At 39.9% G+C, this 26,078-nt stretch overlaps 1 protein-coding gene across 1 annotated transcript; it reads right to left on the bottom strand.

Annotated features, from left to right (window-relative positions):
• Positions 1-13,346: 13,346 nt before the first annotated feature.
• Positions 13,347-20,326, bottom strand: LOC111969554 (photoreceptor cilium actin regulator). Its single transcript, XM_023995730.3, has 2 exons — positions 16,932-20,326; positions 13,347-14,095 (listed from the first exon to the last, which is right to left on the bottom strand). The coding sequence occupies exons 1-2, from the start codon at positions 20,258-20,260 to the stop codon at positions 13,975-13,977; spliced, it is 3,450 nt and encodes a 1,149-aa protein (XP_023851498.1). The 5' UTR covers positions 20,261-20,326; the 3' UTR covers positions 13,347-13,974.
• Between the last annotated feature and the right edge of the window lie 5,752 nt (positions 20,327-26,078).

The raw sequence follows: 26,078 nt of genomic DNA, 5'->3' as shown, positions 1-26,078 counted from the left end.
GAGAGGTGAGGGTGTTTGTTTGATTTGGAAGGCATTGTTTTCATATTTATCACTGTAAAACATATTTACCACTACATTTTGAACAAATAGAGAATGGTTAAATTAGCATTATTTATATGCTCCCCCAAAGTTCGATTTTTGTGGCAATTAGGGGAGATAACGTCTCATTCAGCGGAGCTGACCACCCCCTGGCTCCCCTGTAATGTACACCTTGCCTAGCAGTGCACCTCATTGAACAATTCCTTGCCGATTTAAAGCTGTATGTTCTCTTCAGTTGTTGACTTTGATAAATGTATGCTACATCAAGCAGTTCAAATGTAGGTTGATACATTATTGATGACGATGTGTAGCGTGACATGTTACCACACATAGATTGCATTGGAGTTAATTATGCATACATCAGACTGCAGAACTAAATACATTTTAAGATTATATTGCTATAATGGGTTGGAGATTATATACAGTTTAATGTATTTTTGAATGTGCAGATGAGTATCACATTTATAAGCATTTTGATAGACTTAATTTCACAGTTTTATACTGTACATATACTGTAAATGTGCATTGGCCTACAACCGGTGGTCACAATTTTCTGAATCCAACGTGTATTTTCCTCTCCATACTATGCAAAATATGTGACACCCTGTTACTGGTTAATAAAACAACTTCATATGGAGACTTTTGCTCTCTTTAATAGAGCAATAGTGAAATGGGCAATTTCTCTCAGTTATTATTTCATATAACCACACTATTTCCACAGGGAAGTAATAATGCACCTGCCAGACTGATTTTTTGTTATTGCTATAAAGTTGCAATTTCCACATTGCAATAACACATCAAAGTGACCACCGTAAATGTAATGCCTAATTGGAACTCATATTCTCTAACAATCCAAATTACCCTACCACTAAATTTACAGAAAGGAACCAATCTCTGATAACCAGGTCCCAGTTATCCTTTGTGGATGAATTATTTAGTTGGTTCCCCATTTTGGTTTGGGAAAAACTTTATTCAGTTGATCTGTAGTTGAAGAAATCTGAGTCTTGTCTAGAGTGATGTTTGATACCTACTGGATGGCCTTCTGAAGCTAGTCCGAAAGAATCGAAAGTTATTGTGTCCATTTCAGATGTATAAATTGTATTAGTTGTATATGTGCATATTATTATTATATTAGCAGACAGTCCATGATTTATTCACAGAGAACTAACCAAAATATAATTGCGTTGAAATATAACTGCATTGGAATCAGTATGAAGCACACGTGAGGAGTTGAACGCTCGTTATGGTAAAATATGTCTAAAGGGCGAGCCTTTGATAAAGAAACTAGGCTTTAGCATGGAAGCTAATGAGTGCAGGATCTTAGGAGGCAATCCTGCACTGGACTGCTTTTCAAGGTTGGTGTGGTGGGTTTGGGCGAGTAATACCTGTTATCTAACATAAGGCTTTTTCTCTCTCTCTTTTTACCTTCAGACACATTTACATAAAGGGTTATTTCAAACTGAGCAGTAGTGAGATCTGACTTTGCAGTATCCGTCACCCTGTTTTAAAGTTCATGGTTAAGAGGACAGATACCGATCAGACTGCTTTTGATCAGGCGTCCTGTGGTGTATTGCGTGGCTGACCACGTCCCTTGTTGCCTCATAGCTTCGCCAAAGAAAGCTTTTTCATCTGCGTCCACATAGTAACTTGAAGCGATTTGCGGAGGACTTTCTGCACCGCAGAGGGCCGTAATACTAATTATGGGGGACGGAAGATCAAGATGGGGAGATAATAAGACGCTGATGTTCTCTAGCAACAACTTTGCAACTGAGCATTTTCAGTGTTAACATTGACACAAGTCTGTAGCCGTAGCTTGTAGTGCACTTTGTTATAGGATGTTTTATTGGGTTGTTATTGTTGCATTTGCGCCGTAATTAATGCTACAAAAGTTGTAAAGTAGGAAAACAGAAACATGGACGTTGTCAGTTGTCCACCGAGGGTGTCACTCAACCTTTGCGGCATCAATTCTCATTTGAAAAGCCTTTGTTTGTGAACTCTCCTGTTATGTTGTAGTACTTTGTTGAGGGAATTTACAGCAGCAGTATCTATGTACAATGAAAATAGCTGCAATAAAACATGAACTGTCTAAATGATGGAAACTACCCTAAGCCGAAGTGCATAACATATTCTATAACATACCGTTCATGCAAATCAGATGACAATTTATTTATGCAGGTATTTAAATAAGTAATGAAGGCCTGTGGTCATTAATAAGACAGCCAGATTGGGTTTGAGTGAAATTCATTTGATATGCCAGTCAATAATTGTACAATATTGATTTAGTATTAGCATTCCTTTCATGTGCTAAATCCATAGCATCTGATTTTAGGTATAATGCAGTGTGATGGAATGAATGTATGTACAATGGTTTACTACCATTGTAAATGAAATAACTACAGTATGGTCTATTGTTGACTTTTTTCCCCAACATACTACTGTAAATGGGTTCCTTAAGTTTAATACAGCATGAATGTTTCTTACTGTAGGTTTGAAACAGCAGTACTGCTATGAATTTGGTAACTGTGGAGATGTATTCATATCCAGATAATCCCATGCGGAAATTGTATTTTTTTTTTTATATTCTTAAATCATACTTTATTAACATATTTTAAGTATATTTTAAAAAGTCTAAATTGGAACAATTTTAATTCCATTTAACGTACATTTTCTGACTATTTTCTTAGTATTTATGTCAGGACTTCCTCCGAAGTCAGTCCCTCTCCTTGTTCGGGCGGGGTTCGGCGGTCGACGTCACCGGCCTTCTAGCCATCACCGATCCACTTTTCATTTTCCAGTTGTTTTGTCTTTGTCTTACACACCTGGTTTCAATCCCCCAATTACTTGTTCATTATTTAACCCTCTGTTCCCCCATGTTTGTTTGTGAGTAATTGTTTATTGTATTGCGGTCCGTATTTGTGGCCTTGTATTTATACAACGTGTATTGCGTTATTATTGTGTAAAGTTGCTTTCATTACTCATATCTGCTGTCCTGCACCTGACTCATCTCACCAGCTACACACAGACGCTTTACAATTTAAGTACATTCAATAGAATTTAAAATGATTTCAATTGGGACTTTTTTGTACTTAAATATATTCTGAGTAAAATAATAGACAATGAGCACGACAAATATACTTTGAATACACCTGAATACACCTTAAGTACATTGTATGTATATTTCTCCAATTCTAAGTATACTAAAATGGTATTTGAACTAGAATTCCAGTATTTTCTTGACAAAGAAGTGTATTTATAATGTTTCGAGTATACTTTTAAACCACATTAGCTATGCAAAGGATACCTTGGTTGACCAAGGCATCTCCATAGCCAATTTTTTAACATGCTATTTACAAAGTAGTTATGGCTTGAGAATAACATTCAAGACACATGTTTAAAAACTGCACCATGGGCATTTAATGTAGTTGTGCACATTACAGTAATAAATTAACATTTCAATAAAATGTGTAATTTGTAAAATATAATGTGTAATTAAATATACAACATTATTCAGTTTGAAATTAAACATTAAAACATTTGAATAAGAAAAATATGAGGAACAATATCAGATTATAAATCATAATTTCAGCTACAGGAAAGGATGCTGCGTAATATGCAAATGTTTGTGAACATGAGTTTTTTAAAGTATACTTAAGTACATTTTCTTGACATATAAGAAAGTATACTCTCAGGAAGCATGTTCTTCAGCTGTGCAGTAATACTTTAGTTCCTTGCTGCATTCTGTACTTTTGCATTATTCTTTTCACTTTTATTTAAATCAGTATTGTGGAATCACTACACTTTTGTTGATCCATCTGCTTTTACCCCATCATAGTCATTTAACTTTTACAATCACCAATGGCCTCATGGTAACATTCCTGGGCAAGTTTAATTCCTGCCCTGCAGCTCAGTTCAGAAGGACGACGGTATCTTTGATATGTCTGGGTGGTTTAATACATAATCCACAGCATAATTATTAATTTGACCATACTTAAAGAGATATTCAATGTCTGATTTGATATTGTTACCGATCTGCCCTTTTATGAGGCTTTTGAAAGGCTCTCTGGTCTTTGTAGTTGAATCTGTGCATGAAATGTAATACTTGACTGAGGCCCTAACAGATGTAAGGGAACTCCCCCCCCAATTGTACAAAATAACATGGCAACTTATTGGCAGAGAGCGAACCATACACACGATGGGATTGTGTGGGATTTCACATTGGCACGCGGCGGTGTTTCGTCCAAAGTTGGTGGCAAATGCCATATTGTAAATGAGCTGTGTAACACCCCAAAAATCCTATAGTGGGCGAGTGAGTTCCATCTTATTTTTTCATAGGCTTACTGTAACGCAAGTCAAGACCCCAGAGCCAAATTTTGAAATTTTTTTAAGTTTTGGCAAAAACTTATCACCCCCTTAAAAAAGTGCTTTCTGGACCGTTTTTCCGAAATTCTTTCGATTTTTATGTCAATTACACATGTGTAAGAACTGTATGAAAATACTTTTGTCAAATTTTATTAACATAATTTTTTTGACAATTTTTATTTGGACTTAAGGAATATGTTTTGTGCATTTGGAATGTGATTTCTTAGGAAGTCAAAAGTCAAAAGTCAAAAATTGTCAAAAATTTGGAAAAAACGTATCACCCCCTTTAAAAAGTGCTTTCTGGACCGTTTTTCGAAATTCTTTCGATTTTTATGTCAATTACACATGTGTAAGAACTGTATGAAAATACTTTGTCAAATTTTATTAACATAATTTTTTGGACATTTTTTATTTGGACTTAAGGAATATGTTTTGTTGTGCATTTGGAATGTGATTTCTTAGGAAGTCAAAAGTCAAAAGTCAAAAATGTCAAAATTTGGAAAAAACGTATCACCCCCCTTTAAAAAGTGCTTTCTGGACCGTTTTTCGCAAATTCTTTCGATTTTTATGTCAATTACACATGTGTAAGAACTGTATGAAAAATACTTTTGTCAAATTTTATTAACATAATTTTTTGGGACATTTTTATTTGGACTTAAGGAATATGTTTTGTGCATTTGGAAATGTGATTTCTTAGGAAGTCAAAAGTCAAAAGTCAAAAATGTCAAATATTTGGAAAAAACGTATCACCCCCCTTAAAAAAGTGCTTTCTGGACCGTTTTTCGAATTTTGCTTTCGATTTTTATGTCAATTACACATGTATAAGAACTGTATGAAAATACTTTAGTCACATTTTACTATCATAATTTTTTATAAATGTTTACTTGTACTTAAGGAATATGTTTTGTGCATTTGGAATGTGATTTCATAGGAAGTCAAAGTCAAAAGTTAAAAGTCAAAAATGTTAAAAATGTGGAAAAAACATATTCCATTTAAAAAAGTGCTTTCTGGACGCGTTTTTTGAAATTCTTCGATTTTTACGTCAATTACACATGTATAAGAACTGTATGAAAATACTTTAGTCACATTTTACTATCATCATTTTTTATAAATGTTTACTTGTACTTATCACCCCCAAACCTCCATAAATCACTCAGGCAGCACCCATTGATTTGGGGCCGTGTATAGTGCTCCCATGGACGTCTGGATGACACCCTAAAAGGCATTTAAAACCGTTTTGAAAAATGACATGAAAACATGAAATATTATTTTTTTTACTTTTTTTGGAAACCTCCTTAAAATCACTCAGGCCAGAACCCATTGACTCGAGAATAAAAAACATAAAATATTTTTCAGAAAAAAAAACAGAATATTTTCTGACTTTTTTGGAAAACCTCCATAAATCCCTCAGGCCAACACCCATTGATTTTCGTCCGTCGAATAGTGCTCCCAGAGCGCGTATGGAAGTCCGGATGCCCCCTAAACGCAATTTCATCCAGGGCATCTGGTAACCTAAAAAAATACCAGGTGCACGAAAAGTTTGGACTTAGAATATTTTTCGAGTTTTTTGGAAAAACTCCATAAATCACTCAGGCCATTGACTCGAGAATAAAAAACAAAAAAATATTTTTCAGAAAAAAAACAGAATATTTTCTGACTTTTTTGGAAAACCTCCATAAATCACTCAGGCCAACACCCACTGTTTTTTGTCCGTCGAACAGTGCTCCCAGAGCGGGTTGGAAGTCTGGATGCCCCTTAAACGCAGTTTCAACCAGGGCATCTGGTAACCTAAAAATAATGCCAGGTGCACAAAAGTTTGGACTTGTTTGTGTGTGTGTGGAGCTTTTCTTTGACATCTGTTTCGAGAAATGACTGATTTACAGTTCATGAAGGTTGCTACTACACACTTAAAGTTTTGGAAAGATCTGACTTTTTTAACCCTTCGAAAACCACACCTATGACCCCATTTTAAGGCACTTCCGGTTGGCACAGGAAGCTATAGGTAAAGACATATGCTGATCGGGGTATGCTCTTAGAGAATCCTGAGTTTTAAGTCTATACGTTAAGAACTGACTGATTTACACAGGGTTGAATGCACTATAAATCACCAACTGCTGGGTTGGCTATGGCAAAACACTTTTAGGGTTATTTAACCACTTCCGGTTGCTCCAGGAAGCTTAGAATCAACACAGGTAGACCTCATAGTGGCTTGATGGATTGTTATCAAAGACAGGTTCATAAGCAACATTCATAACCCACATAGGGTTTATTTAAAGATGCACGTTAAATTGCAATAGATTCACAACATCATATTGCAAAAGTAACAGACACTGTTATGTTTGCAATATATGATTCAACAAACACNAGAAGTGCTTTCTGCGACCGTTTTTTTGAAAATTTTTTCGGACTTTTTTACGTCAATATACACATATATAGAATGTATGAAAATACTTTAGTCACATTTTACTATCATCATTTTTTATAAATGTTTACTTGTACTTATCACCCTACCCCAAACCTCCATAAATCACTCAGGCCAGCACCCATTGATTTGGGGCCGTAGTATAGTGCTCCCATGGACGTCTGGATGACACCTAAAAGAATTTAAAACCGTTTTGAAAAATGACATGAAAACATGAAAAATAGTTTTTTTTTACTTTTTGGGAAACCTCCTTAAATCACTCAGGCCAGACCCCATTGACTCGAGAAGAAAAAACATAAAATATTTTCAGAAAAAAAAACAGAATATTTTCTGACTTTTTTGAAAACCTCCATAAATCCCTCAGGCCAACACCCATTGATTTTTGTCCGTCGAATAGTGCTCCCAGAGCGGTATGGAAGTCCCGGATGCCCCCTAAACGCAATTTCCATCCAGGGCATCTGGTAACCTAAAAAAAATACCAGGTGCACGAAAAGTTTGGACTTAGAATATTTTGCGAGTTTTTTTGGAAAAAACTCCATAAATCACTCAGGCCATTGACTCGAAATAAAAACAAAAAAATATTTTTCAGAAAATTAACAGAATATTTTCTGACTTTTTTGGAAAACCTCCATAAATCACTCAGGCCAACACGCACTGATTTTGTCCGTCGAACAGTGCTCCCAGAGCGGTTGGAAGTCTGGATGCCCCCTAAACGCAGTTCGAACCAGGGCATCTGGTAACCTAAAAATAATGCCAGGGTGCACAAACAGTTTGGACTTGTTTGTGTGTGTGTGAGCTTTTCTTTGACATCTGTTTCGAGAAATGACTGATTTACAGTTCATGAAGGTTTGCCTAATCACACACTTAAAGTTTTGGAAAGATCTGACTTTTTTAACCCTTCGAAACAGCACCTATGACCCCATTTTAAGGCACTTCCGGTTGGCAACAGGAACTATAGGTAAATGACATATGCTGATCGGGGTATGCTCTTAGAGAAATCTGAGTTTTAAGTCTATACGTTAAGAAACTGACTCGATTTACACAGGGTTGAATGCACTATAAATCACAAACTGCTGGTTGGCTATGGCAAAACACTTTTAGGGTTATTTAACACTTCCGGTTGCTCCAGGAAGCTTAGAATCAACACAGGTAGACCTCATAGTGCCTGATGGATTGTTTATCAAAGACAAGGTTCATAAGACATTCATAACCCACATAGGGTTTATTTAAAGAATGCACGTTAAATTTGCAATATGATTCAACACATCATATTGCAAAAGTAACAGACACTGTTTATGTTTGCAATATGATTCAACACATCATATTGCAAAAGTAACACACACTGTTACGTTTGCAATATGATGTGTTGAATCAATTGCAAACATAACACACACTGTTACTTTTGCAATATGATGTGTTGATCATAATTGCAAATTTAACGTGCATTCTTTAAATACTTTAAATACTTAGAAATACAAAATCGACAGGCTGGTTGGGTTTGTCTCTATGGCCGACCGGTTTCAATGCACCTAGTCTTGAGACTCTGGGACTTTTCTAAACGTCGCCAGTTTCGTTGAGGTCAAAATGAATTGAAAACATGGCAAATACACGAGGCTTTTTATCGATCCGAGAACCTTCTAGAGACACATAATTCACTGTGCACAATCGACCTGAGGTCTAGAACAGGTTGTAAAATTTTCAGAACTCTAGGTCTAACGGTTCTTAAAAGTTGGAACAAAAGTAACTAACACAGGCACTGTCTGCCTCTTAGCCCCTCAATGTGTCCTCATTTCTGTTTGGGTGTGTAATTTTTCTTGAAATCTGATGGGACTAATGACTGATTACAGTTCAGGAGGGTTGCCTAATCACAAATATGAAGTTTTGGAAAGATTTGACTTTTTTAACCCTTCGAACAGCTCTTTTGACACCAATTATGGCACTTCCGGTTTGCACAGGAAGCTGACAGTAAACACATATCCTCATTGGAGTAGGCTTTTACAGAATCCTGAGTTTAAGTTTATACATTAAGAACTCAGTGATTTACATAGGGCTGAATGACTATTTCTCTCAAACTGCAGGTTGGGTATTGCAAACACTTTTAGGGTGGTTTTAACCACTTCCGGTTTCTCCAGGAAGCTTAGAATCGACACAGGTAGACCTTATGATGGCCTGATGGACTGACATCAAAGACAGGTTCCTAAGACCTTCATAACCCACATAGGCTTCATCGGTTGAATTTGGAGGTGCATCAATGTATTCCTATGGAGAGAGATGTCAATGTAAACTGTGAGATGTAAAAACCTGTTTTCACTGTTAAGGGTTAATGCCACAAGGTCAAGGTTTGCACAGATCGGAGGACTTAAGAACATTCCTGAGGTGAAATTGTTGTTTCTAACCTTAACAGGTTCTCTCTCTGTCCCCAAAGCAAATGAAATTGACATTGAGGTCAAAAGGTCATTTGCTCTTGTCTTCTTGTCACTGTCGCTGTGGCCAGAACCGAGTGAGCTACGGTCAAGCGGGGCATCTCGTTGAACTCGGCACGGCCTAGAGATAATGGTCATGCCATTGTCGGCTTTGTGTGGCTTTAAGCACCGTACTTTTTCACTCCATCCCTGCTGTGTTGTGTGTGTGAGAGCTTTTCTTTGACATCTGTTTAGAGAAATGACTGATTTACAGTTCATGAGGTTGCCTAATCAACACTTAACGTTTTGGAAAGATCTGACTTTTTTAACCCTTCGAAACAGCACCCATGACACCATTTTAAGGCACTTCCGGTTGGCACAGGAAGCTATAGGTAACACATATCTTGATTGGGGTATGCTGTTACAGAATCCTGAATTTTAAGTCTATACGTTTAGAATTGACTGATCTACATAGGGTTGAATGCAGTGATTTTCAAAATTGCAAGTCATGTATATCAGGACACCGTTTAGGGTGGTTTTAACTACTTCCGGTTGGTCCAGGTAGCTTAAATCAACACAGGTAACCTCATAATGGCCTGATGGATTGTTATCAAAGACAGGTTCATAAGACATTCATAACCCACATAGGCTTCAGGTTGAATTTGGAGAGTGCAGTCAATGTATTCCTATGGGGCGAATGTCATTGTAAACTGTTTGATCTAAACACCTTCATTTAACTGTTAAGGGTTAATCCACAGGGTCAATGTTAGGCTTGCACAGATCGGGAGGACCTTAAGAACATTCCTGAGGTGAAATTGTGTTTCTAACCCTAACGGTTCTCTCGCTGTCTCCCAAAAGCAAATAAAATTGACATGGAGGTCAAAAGGTCATTTTGCTCTGTCTTCTTGTAACGGCCTGCGCTCAGACCGAGCGAGCTACGGCCAAGCGGGGCATCTCGTTGAACTCGGCACGGCCTGGAGATTATGGTGATGTCATTTTAGTGGTGATTTCAGAATGCTATTTTGCTGCATTCATGGAAGGCGCTGTGAATTTTGGGCCTGCTCTGAAATATTTGATTAGTTGGCTTCTAAAGGAGTTTGGAAAAAGTGAGTTTGGAGTCAGATGGTATCAGTTTGGTGTCTGAAAAGATGTCATTGACTTATGGACACTTGCTAGTTGACTTTGGTTGACAATTGCTAGTTGACTTGCTAGTTGACTTTTGTCCATTTGCAATATGTTTCAACGGGGAGGTACCATGAGGATAAAGCGACATGATGAAATTTCACGAAACGAGCAATGGAGAGGAACCACTATCACTGCCGGCCATCCTGAGGTCATCAGACCGTTGACTTTTGCATTTGTAAAGTATTTAAAGAATGCCCGTTACATTTGCAATATGATTCAACATCACATCATATTGCAAATTTAACGGGCATTTGCAATATGATGTGATGTTGAATCATATTGCAAATCTAACGGGCATTCTTTAAATACTTTAGAAATGCAAAAGTCAACGGTCTGATGACCTCAGGATGGCCGGGCAGTGATAGTGGTTCCTCTCCATCACTCGTTTCGTGAAATTTCATCGTGTCGCTTATCCTCATGGTACCTCCCCGTTGAAACATATTGCAAATGTACAAAAGTCAACGAGCAAGTCAGTGTCCATCAGTCAAATAGATATTTTCAGACACCAAACTGATACCATCTGACTCCAAACTACTTATTCCAACTCCTTTAGATGCCAACTATAACATATTTCAGAGCAGGCCCAAAATTCACAGCGCCTTTTATTTAAACCATAATAAAACAAATAATACGTAGTTATGTTCTAGCTGCGGGTCCAGTGCTCACATTATGTTTAGCCCTATGTGAGGCGACCTCGAATCCCAAGTTTCGCTCGATAGGTCATTCGGTGCCCGAGCAAAACCTAATTGGTGCTGAAATTCCACTTTTTCATTGCCTTGCTACGGGGTCCTTGAATGAGCAATCAAACAGGCTTGTTGGGTTCTGTCTCTATGGGCCGAGCCGGTTTCAATGCACCTAGTCTTGAAACTCTGGGACGTTTCTAAAGGTCTCCGTTTCGTTGAGGTCAAAATGACTTGAAAACATGGCAAATACACGAGGCTTTTTATCGATCCGAGAACCTTCTAGAGCCACATAATTCACTGTGCACAATCGACTTGAGGTCTAGAACAGGTTTGTAAATTTTCAGAACTCTAGGTCTGACGGTTCTTTAAAAGTTGGAACAAAAGTAACTACTACAGGCACTGTCTGCCTCTTAGCCCTCAGTGTGTCCTCCAATCATTTTCTGTGTCGGTGTGTTTTTTTTTTTTTGAAATCTGATGGGATGAAGGACTGATTTACAGTTCATGAGGGTTGTCTATTCACATATATGAAGTTTTGAAAGATTTGACATTTTTAACCCTTCGAAACAGCCAATTAGACACCAGTTATGGCACTTCCGGTTGTCACAGGAAGCTATAAATAAACACATATCATCACTGTAGTAGGCTGTTACAGAATCCTGAGTTTTAAGTCTGTATGTTAAAAATTGACTGATTTACATAGGGCTGAATGCACTATTTCTCTCAAACTGCAGGTTGGCTACGGCAAACACTTTTAGGGTGATTTAACCACTTCCGGTTGCTCCAGGAAGCTTAGAATCGACACAGGTAGACTTCATGGTGGCCTGATGGACTGACATCAAAGACAGGTTCATAAGACATTCATAACCACATAGGCTTCAGGTTGAATTTAGAGGCGCAGTCAATGTATTCCAATGGGGAGACATGTCATTGAAATTGTTTGATGTAAACACCAGCTTTTAACTGTTAAGGGTTAATGCCACAAGGTCAAGGTTAGGCTTGCACAGATCGGAGACCTTAAGAACATTCCTGAGGTGAAATTGTGCTTCTAACGTTAACGGTTCTCTCTCTGTCACCCAAAAGCAAATAAAATTGACATTGAGGTCAAAAGGTCATTTGTGTCCGTCTTCTTGTAACGGTCGCTGCGCTCAGACCGAACGAGCTACGGTCAAGCGGGGCATCTCGTTGAACTCGGCACGGCCTGGAGATAATAGTAATACCGTTGCAGGCTTTGTGTGTTCTTTAAGCACCGTACTTTTTCACTCCATCCTTACTTTTTGTGTGTGTGTGTGTTTGTGTGAGAGAGCTTTTCTTTGACATCTGTTGGGAAAAATGACTGATTACAGTTCATGAGGGTTGTCTAATCACACAAGTGAAGTTTTGAAAAGATCTGACCTTTATTTACCTTCAAACCTGACCCTATGCACCAGTTTAAGGTACTTCAGTTGACAAGGAAGCTGAACGTGAACACATACCCTCCTTGGGGTAGGCTCTTATATAATATTGAGCTTTAAGTCTTTATGTTAAGAACTGACTTATTAACAGAGGGTTAAATGAGTGTGTGTTACTTCATAAAATCACATAAAATCACAGAATTCTCGCAGAGCTTCGAGACCCACTTTAAAAATGTTCGTGTGAACAAACTGCAACTGGATCTGTGATTTTTTAAAAAAAAAATTCCTCTTCGTGAACATCACCAAATGGTCAATGTACTATTTCTCTTAAATTACGATAGATAAACGGCAGTTTTTTTTTTCCTGACACCGTATGCTTATGTACTTTGACGTGAAGCGGTCAAATTGCACCCTACTTTTCGTTTTTGACCTTTGATCCCAGAAAATGGCCATAACTCAAAAAGCGCCGAAGCCTCGACGCCATCTTGTTCGGGCCAACTTCCCTTTACTCCAAACCTACGCTCGCCGAGTTTCGTCGTCGAAATATTTTCCGTTTAGGAGAAAAGGCCGCGCTCGTTTGCCCCGTGTTCGTGCGCCTGCAATATGATTTATTTTCCGCCTTGTGGGAATTTTCGAGAATGCGGAGTGCAAGTCAAAAATTTGTTATTTTTATAAAACGGCGACCGAACGTCCGAAACGATTTCTGACATGACTTCCCGAAAGAGCTCCCCCGCGCCCTCGGCCCGACGCCGTCCGCGATTTTCCCAGACGAAGTCGGACGTCAGGTAAGGGACCGTACATTTCCAATGGGAGAATCCTCACCGATCATACGGCTCCCGTACCAGATGTCCCTTAAGGTATGTAAATATATCTCAAAAAGAGAGTTTATAAAACATTTCCCCAACCGAAAATAAAGAAATCTCAAATAGCTGGCTATGATTACACATTTCATATTCCTTTTTTTCCTTCATTGTAATTTCGTTTGATAATCACACTTTATAGTTAATAACAACCAAATCTATGTAAATTATGCACACCATCCCTAAGTGCAAATAAAATTGTCTTATTCCATGTTTTTTAAAATCTGTATCAAAGGCAAAACATTTATCTTTCAGTATGTCTGGAAGGTACTGTACATTATGATTGTTTTATCACAATATTTATTAAGTGTACTGTATGTGGAGCAAATTGGTAAACATAAAAGTGTTTGTGTGCATTTGTGTTTATAAGAATTGTATTTTTATTTTGCACGCACATACACGTACAAACACACGTATGCACACACAAACACACAAACAAACCTCATCGAAAAGAAAATAACGTAATAGAAAAAATGTCTCTGAAGGAAATAAAAGGGAGGAGGAGGTAGTGGTACCACCCGGTAAAGAAGCTTTCTTGAATTAGCACTTCCTCTCTTCCCAGTGTAAATAAAATCTTAAATCCTGTGTTTTATCCGTAATCCGACTTGGTGTTCTACCAACCAGCCCCCTTATTCACAATGTAAGGCCCTGACCCACGATGCACAGRTCCGGGTGCGAAGCAGAGTGGGCATTCCCTCTGTAATCTGATTTGCTGTCCCACGACTCGTCATCTCTGCTTGGCTCGTCCTCCAGCCTACGGAAGTAAAGCGAAGAAGTGGTTTGAGGATTAGAGAAATGGGACAGGTGTGTCAGCAACTAGTTAGCACCGGCTCAAAGAAGCTACTGTGAGTCATAGAGAGGTAATGCATAAGTGATTAGCTAGTTTTGCCCACTATAGTCTACATGGAGACAAATAGATGATTTCCCAGTGGCAAAATCAGAATAAAAAACACAAAAATACAGTAAATTACATTGTAATTAAAAATGGCACGGTCAGGGTACTTGATTTATTTTGTAATGCAATTTTATATTTAGCATCAGTTTTGTATCTGCTGTGATCTGCTTACGGCTCTTCCATTTTTAATACAAAGCTCCCGTCTCTCCTCTCCTTGACCTTATTTCACCCTGCCCTCTCACCCTCTCTTTATCTTTCAAGCAACCATTTTTTTACAACTTCAAGCCTTACAGAAAACACTGCACCTGGGGGTTATTTTTATAATGTTTTGATATTCCAATAGTTGAGGATTTACGTGACCTGAAGTATTTTTCGACTGTCTTGTAATTTTGACGCCCATATTGGTTATTGAACTCAAGTGACAATAATGGTTATGTATAATCTTCAAGCATTATTTCTTCTCATAGCTCAACGAAACCAGTAGGAGTCAAGAAAATGAAATAATGATGTGCTCATAGTGTGTTAATCCATTAAATTAGCCCTCTATTATTTTCTGAATCAGACTGAATTCACAAAAAGAGTCATGGCTGCACTTTGAAATACCATTGCAATGATTAAATACTTCCTCTAAGGTTAAAATCTGAAGTGGAAATATTTTAACTTCTTTAACATGCCCACAATTATTAAAGACAACCTTCAGTGATTTTTGAATTTTTCCTGTTGAAAATTGATATCCCAAGTATACAGTAAAGTACACACACTAAAGGGTAAAAAAAAACATGTTTTGAGCAAATCTATTTTTTTGGACAACTGCAAACTTCAAAGAGTAGGGCAGTCAGGGACATGGTCTGATGAGAATTAGTGTTGTCATCTGCCTTTTTTTTGCCCATTCAGGGACAAAGTTAACTTGTTTTTTACATTTTTGTTTCTACAGGATTTTTGTTACACTTGACATACATTTGACATACTGTAGATGGTACTTTTTTTACACAGTTAAATAACAAAGACAAGTGGCCATTGAAAGCCACCCCACCTCCTAGCTCTACATTGGGACAATGGAAAGCCACCTCACCTCCAAGCCCTACATTGCCTTTTGTGAATTAAATCAGGTGTTAAATGAAGTGAAAAGGAGACTGGAGTACGACTTTAACTTCAGAGGTCAAGCATTTACCGTGCCTTTGGAAAGTATTCAGTCACCTTGACCTTTATCACATTTTGTTACGCTACAGCCTTATTCTAAAATGGATGATAAAGTAAATAATCTCAGCAATCTACACACAATACCACATAATGACAAAGCGTAAACAGGTTTTAGAAATGTTTGCACATTTATTAAAAATAAAAGTGAAAGTTGAAAGTGCATGTCAGAGCAAAAACCCAGACATGAGGTCGGAGGAATTGTCCGTAGAACTCCTAGATAGTATTGTGTCGAGGATCTGGGGAAGGGTACCAAAAAATTTCTGCAGCATTGAAGGTCCCCAAGAACACAGTCGCCTCCGTCATTCTGAAATGGAAGAAGTTTAGAACCACCAAGTCTCCTCCTAGAGCTGGCTGCCGAGCCAAACTGAGCAATCAGGGGAGAAGGGCCATGGTTACTCTGACAGAGTTCCAGAGTTCCTCTGTGGAGATGAGAGAAACTTCCAAAAAGGACAACCATCTCTGCAGCACTTCACCAATCAGGCCTTTATGGTAGAGTGTTCAGACGGAAGCCACATCTCAGTAAAAGGCACATGACAACCCTCTTGGAGTTTGCCAAAAGGAAACTAAAGGACTCTCAGACTATGGGAAACAAGATTCTTTGATCTGATGAAACCAAGATTGAACCTTTTGGCCTGAATGACACCATCACGTCTGGAGGAAACCTGGCACCATCCCTACGGCGAAGCATGGTGGTGGCAGCATCATGCTGTGGGGATGTTTTTCAGTGGCAGGGACTGAGAGACTAGTCAGGATCGATGAAAAGATGAACAGATCAAAGTACAGAGAGATGATTGATGAAAACCTGCTACAGAGTGCTCAGGACCTCAGACCGGGGTGAAGGTTCACCTTCCAACAGGACAATGACCCTAAGCACACAGCCAAAACAATGCAGGAGTGGCTTTGGGACAAGTCTCTGAATGTCCTTGAGTGGCCCAGCCAGAGCCCGGACTTGAACCTGATCGAACATCTTTGAAGAGACCTGAAAATAGCTGTTCATCAACACTCCTCATCCAACCTGACAGAGCTTGAGAGGATCTGTAGAGAGGAAAACCTCCCCAAATACAGGTGTGCCAAGATTGTAGTATCATACCCAAGAAGACTCGAGGCTGTAATCGCTGTCAAAGGTGCTTCAACAAAGTACTGAGTAAAGAGTCTGAATACTTATGTAAATGTGATATTTCAGTTATGCTAGAAACACATTTCCATTACACACTTGTTTGTAACAGGACAAATATAAGCAAATTATTGTTTAGAGGATGATAACCACATTATGAAAACAATAAATTATCTTGGCTCATATCGTTTCCTTCTTAGTGATCCTATACTGTGCTACAGTGTTGACTACAAAGACTGTGACAAGAGGCTTTCCCCTGTAAAAAAATACACATTGCAACATCCCTAATCATGGGAAAGTATTTCATTTGCAAGATAATTAATTAGCATTATCTTGCGTTTTGAAAGGGAGATTTAAACGGAGGGAAAAATTGACACTCACCCTTGTATGCTGATGGCTGGCTCACTCCCACAAGTCTCTGCAAATGAGACAATGGGTGCCCTGGATGGCAGGCTTAGACTGGGCCTCCTGTCCGAGTGGCTGCGTCGGATGAAAGGCTTGGTTCCTCGCACAGACATAGGCAGCTTACCACGATTTCCCCAAGAACGCGGGATGACACTACCACTGATGGAGGCCCAAGCCTGGGGGGGGCAGGGAACGGGGCAAGGCTGGGCCTCAAACAGTGAGGACGAGGCCGGGCAGAAAACTGAGCGAGCGTTACTGATCAACTGAGAGATAGCTGAAGCCCCTGGGCTGGAGTCCTTGCTGCTGTTCTCCCGTTTCCATCTTTGAACCCTTGGGGACGTTGGTGGTGAGGGTGCCTTAAAAGAATGTGTGGAGTCAGAAGAGCTGGAGTTTGGGGTCAATAATTTTCTTGAGGCAGGCGGGCTTGGAAGTCTTCTCTGAAGCGGTGGTCGGGTGGGAAGTTTGCGAATGGCCGGAGGACTGTTCGTGGTTTGGGGCGTAGGCTGCTTTCTGAAGGTGGTGGGACTGGGTAATCTTCGATGCAAGCCACTTGGGGTTGAAGGCGTGGAAGGCAGCATTCGGATTCTAGATACAGGCGGGGTGGCAGGTGGTTGGCTACTGATGGTTGAAGTGGGAGGCACTTTCTCAAAGGGACTGTCATCTCCCTGTCTCCCTCCCGATGCTGCTCGATTGGGAGAGGGTCTTCTGGGCACAGCCTGACCTTTCTCAATAGGAGACACTGAGGAGTGCCGCAAGTGGATAATTTTTCTAGCTTGCTTGTAGAGAGTGGCCACCTCCTCTGTCTCAGGGTCTACCTCCAGCTGATGCTCATCGTGGCTAATGCTGGAACTAGCAGAGATATCCCGCCTTACAGTCCGGGCAAGAAACATGCTGCTAGACCCCTGGGGCAGGATGCCTCTGCTGGGTAGTACTGACACAGAACGCATGGAGGCATGCATCTTCTGAGATGCCGTAGCCCTCTTGGGAACAGGGGATCGACCTCTACTTGCAATCCCATCATCTACGTCGCTAACTGTGAGGCTCTGTGCACCTTCAAAGGAATTGTCCATCAAGACCTCAAGAGGGGGGGGTGGCAGACTTTCTAGGTCCAAATCATATGTCCTACAACTGCTGACCCCACTGCTCATTATGGCTTCAATGTCACCTACTCCAGGCATAACGTGAACACCACACTTTCGAACCCCTTTGAGAGGCCCCAACACTTTGGATGCCTCTTGTTTGGGCTCTTCCACCCCCTGGCTGAAGGTGTCAATCAGCCTTTTGACAGAATTCCTTCCCCGGTACAGTCCTGAGCATGGACGATGTGACAATGGGGGGCTAGGAGGTGGGGTGGCTTTCAGTGGCCCCTTGGTGTTTTTTGTGTCTTTCTTTATCTTTTCCTCCTCAATGTCCTTGCTTGCCCTGTGTTCCCCGGAGTCATGCTTCATAAGTCCTGCATTGTCCTGGATTGGAAGAGTGTTGTTGTTCTTCTGCAGGGTGGGGCATAGACGATTGGAGGCTGGGGACGTCGCAGAATCTCCCGGGTTCTGTTTAGTGAGACCTGCCTTGGTATTCTCCTCCGTCCTGCCTTTGCTTATCCTCTCTAGCCTCTGACTAAGATCCTTCTGTGTCCTCTCTAGTTCAATCAGTGTTGGATCTTCACCTTTGCTGCGAACGGATTCTGCAGACTGTGAACGATGCTCTTTAGGAACAGGGGTCTTTTTAAATTCCCTTCGTACAGAGGCTGCTCGTTGGGGCCTTTTTGGTGATCCCCCCTCTGTCCACTGGCACCTGGTCTTGGGGCTGTCTGTTGGTTTAGTTTTGGCACTGTCACGTTGTGAGGGAACAAATCGAATCCGACCACTTATGGCATCTTTCATTTTCAGGGTCATTTCCACATTTTGAGGGTTTTCTATGCGCTTGTGTACCAGGCGACAAGGTTGTTGGTTAAGATCAGATAAGGAGGCGTTAGATCGCTTCCTGCCACCCTGTCCCTCTTCTTCCCCCTCATCATCATCATCCTGCTCCTCACCATCGTCTAAGGAGGCAGATCCTTTATCCATTATGGTGCATACTGAGTCTATGGAGTTTAGGGAGTTGCTGTGGCTCACTTTCTTAATAAACTTTTGCCTTGGTGCCCCTTGCTGGACTGGGCTAGCATTAATGCCAAAAGGACTGTAAGGAGTGGTTCGGTTGGACCCAGTGGACTCACAGCTTTCACAATGGAGTCGTCTTTCAGACCCAGCTAGGGACTCGCTTTCAGCCCCAATTCCACTGTCCTCACTGAACAATGCAGAGTCCTCTGGTCCGGGCTTATGAAGTGAGGCAGCCTCAATACGAGTCAGCAACTGCATCAGTCTTGTCTCTGCGGCATGCTTGGCTTTTAATTTATCCTCCAGCAGCTCAGAGACAGAGGTAAAATACTCAGCTGCCTCCTCCAAGGCAGAGTCCCCAATGCCACCCACAGACTGGCCCACATTTCGCATCCTTTGAGTGGTATACTGAAGAAGCTGCTGCAAGAGATCTGGTGGAGGCTCAGCATTCATGGAACCAGATTTGAGAGGGGGAGAACTGGATAGGTTTTTCATTGGGCTTGGCCAGGCGAGATACTCCCCATTGTCGTTCAGAAGCCTTTCACCCTCATCTGCCATTTCCTCCAGCCCTCGGTTGATTTCCTCGTAGCGCATAGCCATGAAGGACACCATTGGCTGCACAGACTCCTGGGTCTGGGTTGCTTGGTCCAGTAGCCCCAGTAGAATCTCATATTTGCTGATACTAGGGTTTAAAAAGGCATAAGCAGCCTGGTGGGCTTTCACTAAAGGTTCCGGAAAGTCAACTTTCTGCTCCACAAGGGGAGCTTTTTTCTCCTTCTCTTTCTTTTTAGCTGACTTGACTCCTTTACCATTTTTCTTTGGCTTTCGTCCACCCTTTTTGTCAGCCATATCTTGCTTGTCTCCTTGTTTCTCTTTTCCATGTTTCCCTGTCTTATCTGTCTCTTGAGTCCCCACTTTTTTATCCAGAATGACCCCCTCTTGAACCAACTCAGTCAGGAAGGGTCTCTTTTTCTGTGGGGTTGAAGGTGCTTCCTTCTGAACAGATTGGGTCTGCCCAGCCAGTCTCCTTTCCCCATCTCTCCTCTCCCAAGTCTCTCCATCAGTGTCTCCTGTTCCAGAGGAGGCTCCACTCCCTCCACAATCAGACTGGGACCCCCCTGTGCTCTCTTTGCCCCCTGGTAGTAGTGTCCTGCCCCTCCTAAAGGTGCCATGAGCCACACAATTGTTACCTTTAGATGGGGAGCATCCCATTGCAACTTCTCAATTGACGTTTATATCCTTAGTGAACAAGATCTTGACGAAACTCCCACAAAGGCGAAAGGAAAGAAACCTCCACAAATGAAAGAAAATAATAGCCAAGACCCTTAGCTACAAGCTGCAGCTGTCATTTTCAAATAGCTCCAATCCCCGACAGAGTCATTGAGTCTGTTAGGTTCTTTATCCTTACAAAAAATACATCAACCATCACAAAACAGCGACAAATCCACAAATCCAATGGACAAATCCATTTCAAGTGTCCCATTTTCTCGCCTATCATAGATAGGCTACAATGACATATCCGCATACCTGTTTTCATGTTTTTCTGTTGATTGCCTTTGCATAACGTCAACATCTCACAGCTTGTCCTATGGAACAACAGCCCTCTGTACCTTGTAGAGGACGAGCAGCTGAAAGGATTAGATAGGCTTTTAGTGAACTCCACAGTATGCACATATGGCAGGTTAAAGCAATGAAAATCTCACACACTTCTAAGACCTTAAGCTCATTAAGGTAATCACGGCTGCTTTCAGGTGGCTTTTAATAGAACACACAACAACATCTCTCTGTTTAGTGTCCCAGTCAAACTCAATGGACTGCCAAARGATATTGTATATACACTACCAAGTAACATGGACTGAATGCTCAAAATCAACTCCTACATTCTTATTGTTATTTCAACTATTACAAGTGAATAAATTGTGGGGTTTTCAATTGAACTCAAACTCAAAGACTTTGATCATGCACATCATTATGCATTCCACAGTATACATGCAATCAATGTATACTGTATGGGTATGTTTGTAAAATCAGGCTACTCATCACAAGGATAATAACCAGGAAATATTGCTTCATACTAGACTCATCAAGTTGAATCTTTCCCCACTGCCAAGTATTATCACAGTGATACTGACACTCAAGTTAAAACTTCTTATGGCTGCAATCCCGTTAACGGGATCAATATGACAACAGCCAGTGAAAGTGCAGGGCACCAAATTCAAACAACAGAAGTCTCATAATTAAAATTCCTCAAACACACATGTATTTTATACCATTCTAAAGGTAATCGTGTTGTTAATCCCACCAAAGTGTCCGATTTCAAATAGGCTTTTCAGCGAAAGCACCACAAACGATTATGTTAGGTCACCGCAAAATCACAGACAAACACAGTAATTTTTCCAGCCAAAGACAGGAGTCACAAAAAGCAGAAATAGAGATAAAATGAATCACTAACCTTTGATGATCTTCATCAGATGACACTCACAGGCCTTCATGTTACACAATACATATATGTTTTGTTCGATAAAGTTAATATTTATATCCAAAAACCTCAGGTTACATTGGCGCCATGTTCAGAAATGCCTCTAAAATATCCGGAGAAATTGCAGAGAGCCACGTCAAATAACATAAATACTCATCATAAACTTTGATGAAAGATAAATGTTTTACATAGAATTAAAGATACACTTGTTCTTAATGCAACCGCTGTGTCATATTTTAAAAAGCTTTACGGCAAAACACAATATTCAATAATCTGAAAACAGCGTTCAGCCACAAAAGCAAGCCATACAGTTACCCGCCAAATTGTGCAGTCAACAAAACTCATAAAAAGCATTATAAATCACTTACCTTTGCTGATCTTTGTCTGAATGCACTCCCAGGACTCCCACTTCCACAAGAAATTTTTGTTTTGTTCGGTAATGTCCATCATTTATGTCCAAATAGCTATTTTTGTTAGCGTGTTTGGTAAACAAATCCAACGTAAGGAAGCGCGTTCACTAAAAGCTGACGAAATGTCCAAAAGTTCCATAACAGTCAGTAGAAACATGTCAAACGATGTATTGAATCAATCTTTAGAATGTTTTTTACTTCTCTGATCTACGGATACCGAATACGGGTTCACTTTCCTAAACAATTTATAATCATGCAATCACAAGTGAAATATACCAAAACACAGCTTAGCTTGTTGTTAACCTCTAATTCCTCCCAAACCCGGATCCGGGAGCACCCCCCACAGTAAAAAAGCTGACTAGCATAGCCTAGCATAGCGTCACAAGTAAATACTAGCATCTAAATATCATTAAATAACAAGTCCAAGACACCAGATGAAAGATACACTTCTTGTGAATCCAGCCATCATTTCTGATTTTTAAAATGTTTTACAGGGAAGACACAATATGTAAATCTATTAGCTAACCACGTTAGCAAAAGACACCACTTTTTTTACTCCACCAGTTTTTTACTCCATCAGTAGCTATCACTAATTCGACTAAATAAAGAGATATATAGCCACTAACCAAGAAACAACTTCATAAGATGACAGTCTGATAACATATTTATGGTATAGCATATGTTTTTTTAGAAAAATTTGCATTTTTCAGGTATAAATCATAGTTTACCATTGCAGCCACTATCACAAAACTCACCAAAGCGACTAGAATAACTACAGAGAGCAACGTGTATTACCTAATTACTCATCATAAAACATTTCTTAAAAATACACAGCGTACAGCAATTGAAAGACACAGATCTTGTGAATCCAGACAATATTTCAGATTTTCTAAGTGTTTTACAGCGAAAACACAATATATCGTTATATTAGCATACCACATGAGCTAACATCATTCCAGCATTGATTCAAGGCAAAAAGAGCGATAACGTTATCACCACCAAAATATATAAATTTTTTCACTAACCTTCTCAGAATTCTTCAGATGACAGTCCTGTAACATCATATTACACAATGCATATAGAGTTTGTTCGAAAATGTGCATATTTAGCATCACAAATCGTGGTTATGCAATGTAATCTGTCAAAACATGGCATGCATTCTGGCCGGCGCCATCTTGGAAAGGCACCTAAGTTTACGATTATTTATCGATTAGATTGACTAAAAAAATACAGGTTGGACAGCTAATGAAAGATGCATTAGTTATTAATAATGCAACCGCTGAGTTAGATTTTTAAAATTAACGTTACTAGACATACAGTGTGCGTTACAGCCAGACTAGTGCCGCAACAATGGCCGACAAATGCGTTTACATTTTTCCACATAAATACGGAATAAAATCATAAATAGCTCTTACTTTTGGACGAGCTTCCATCAGTATCTTGGGCAAGGTGTCCTTTGTCCAAAAGAATCGTTGCTTTGTTGTAAAACGTCCTCTTCAACTTCGGAACTAGCAGCTAACAATAGCTACGTGGCACACACATGTCCAAATCCTCAAAGCGCAATACTATGAAAATTCCGAAAATAGCAATATACTCGCATAAACTGATATAAATCGGTTTAAAATAACTTCGTTATGATGTTTCTAACACCTATATCGAATTAAATCACAGACGGATATATCTTAGCCCGATAACGAGAGCTTTTGAGCATGCCATTCTGATGTCCTCTCATGCGCCTTGACGAGCGTCCAAAAGAACGTACATGTCACTCCATGGCGTTTTATAAACTCTGAGAAATTCGTAGAGACTCCATTCCACTTCTCATTGGTTACTAACATCCAGGGGAAGGCGGGTGCAGTTCATTTCGATCCATAGGGCACACACGGAGCTTTAAACTGATCTGAGAACAGAGACTATTTTTCTGACCTTCGCATGTCCTGTCATGATTTTCGCTGTAGAAAGAGTTCTGGTTCACCCACAGACATAATTCAAACGGTTTTAGAAACTAGAGATTGTCTTCTATCCAATATTAATAGTAATATGCATATTGTACGAGCAAAAATTGAGTATGAGGCAGTTTAATTTGGAGACGATATTTTCCAAAGTGGAAACAGCACCCCCTGTATTGAGAAAAGGTTAATCATCAATAAGGATCCAACCGGAGAATTTCATTGTCTGTAGAAAGAGSATTGGAACGAGAGCTCTCTCTCTCCCTCGCGCGCAAATCCTGACTGAAAAATCTGACGACCACTCACTAGAACAGCTCTTCTGAGCCCCTCCCTTATAGTAGAATAACAAGACTAAAATCTAAAGACGACGACATCTAGTGGAAGCCCTAGGCAGTGTTTGTTCAGCCATATCTACAATGGGTCTCATTTGACACTGTTTTGAAAATCGACTTCTCATTTCCTGTTTTGACCTCTTCTCAGGTTTTTGTCTGCCAAATGAGTTCTGTTATACTTACAGAAATAATTCAAACAGTTTTAGAAACTTCAGAGTGTTATAATATAATAATATKYATGTATTACCTTCTGAGTAGGAGGAAATTTCGTTTGGGCATGCAATTTGTTCAAAGTCAAAATGCTGCCCCCTATCCCTATGAAGTTTTAAAGCAAGAGTGGACATCGAAATATTTTTTTATTGAGGTATCAGGGAAAGCTGTGTGCTTAGTGTGCAAAGAGAGCATCGCTGTCTTGAAAGACTACAACTTGTCCTGACACTTCCAGACGACGCATATGAATATGTCTTCTGAGCAGAGGGAAACTGCATTGAGAGTTGCTTTCTCAGTTGCAAAAGCAGCAAGGACTTTTCACAAATCTACATTCAGCAAACGACTAAATTGTGAGAGCTAGCTATGCACTGTCTCACAAAATTGCTAAACATAGCAAGCCATTCGTTGAGGGTGAATTGCCCTGACAAGAAGAGCTGTTTGAAAATGTTTCCATGTCGAAACAAACAGTGACACGGCTTGTTGAGGACATCGCAGAGAATATGGAACAACAGTTGAAAGACAAGGTAAAGGATTTCACGTACAGCGCCTTGCAAAAGTATTCATCCCCCTTGGCGTTTTTGCTATTTAGTTGCATTGCAGCTTGTAATTTAAATGGATTTTTATTTGGATTTAATGTAATGGACGTACACAAAATAGTCCAAATTGGTGAAGTGAAATGCAAAAAATAACAAGTTACAAAAAATGCAAAAGAAATGCAAAACTGAAAAGTGGTGCATACATATGTATTCACCCCCTTTCATATGATGCCCCTAAATAAGATCTGGTGCAACCAATTACCTTCAGAAGTCACATAATTAGTTAAATAAAGTCCACTTGTGTGCAATCTAAGTGTCACATGATCTGTCACATGATCTCAGTATATATACATCTGTTCTGAAAGGCCCAAGAGTCTGCAACACCACTAAGCAAGGGGCTCCACCAAGCAAGCGGCACCATGAAGACCAAGGAGCTCTCCAAACAGGTCAGGGAAAAAGTTGTGGAGAGGTACAGATCAGGGTTGGGTTATAAAAAAATATCCAAAACTTTGAACATCCCACTGAGCACCATTAAATCCATTATTAAAAAATTTAAAAAATATGGCACAACAACAAATCTGCCAAGAGAGGGCCGCCCACCAAAACTCACGGACCAGACAAGGAGTGTATTAATCAGAGAGGCAACAAAGAGACAAAGGGAATCTGTCCATAGGACCACCTTAAGCCAGTCACTCCACAGAGCTGGGCTTTACAGAAGAGTGTCCAGAAAAAAGCCATTGCTTAACCTGTTAGTGAATAGGAGCGCTATTTTCACTTTGGGAAAAAATCGTGCCCAAATTAAACGGCCTCGTACTCTGTTCTAGATCATACAATATGCATATTATTATTACTATTGGATAGAAAACACTCTGAAGTTTCTAAAACTGTTTGAATTATATCTGTGAGTAAAACAGAACTCATTTGGCAGCAAACTTCCAAACAGGAAGTGAAAATTCTGAAAATGGGGCTCTGTGTCAGGGCTTGCCTATTCAATTGCCTTTTATTTATGGATCTGTATGCACTTCATACGCCTTCCACTAGATGTCAATAGGCAGTAGAATGTTGAATGGAGTGTCTAGCTTGATGTGAGACCGAATGAGAGCTTTTGGAGTGA

This window comes from Salvelinus sp. IW2-2015, linkage group LG10 (genome assembly GCF_002910315.2).
Source record: "Salvelinus sp. IW2-2015 linkage group LG10, ASM291031v2, whole genome shotgun sequence".
NCBI lineage: Eukaryota > Metazoa > Chordata > Actinopteri > Salmoniformes > Salmonidae > Salvelinus > Salvelinus sp. IW2-2015.
Note: the sequence above shows the minus strand (reverse complement) of the source record. Positions and strands in the feature narration are given on the sequence as shown.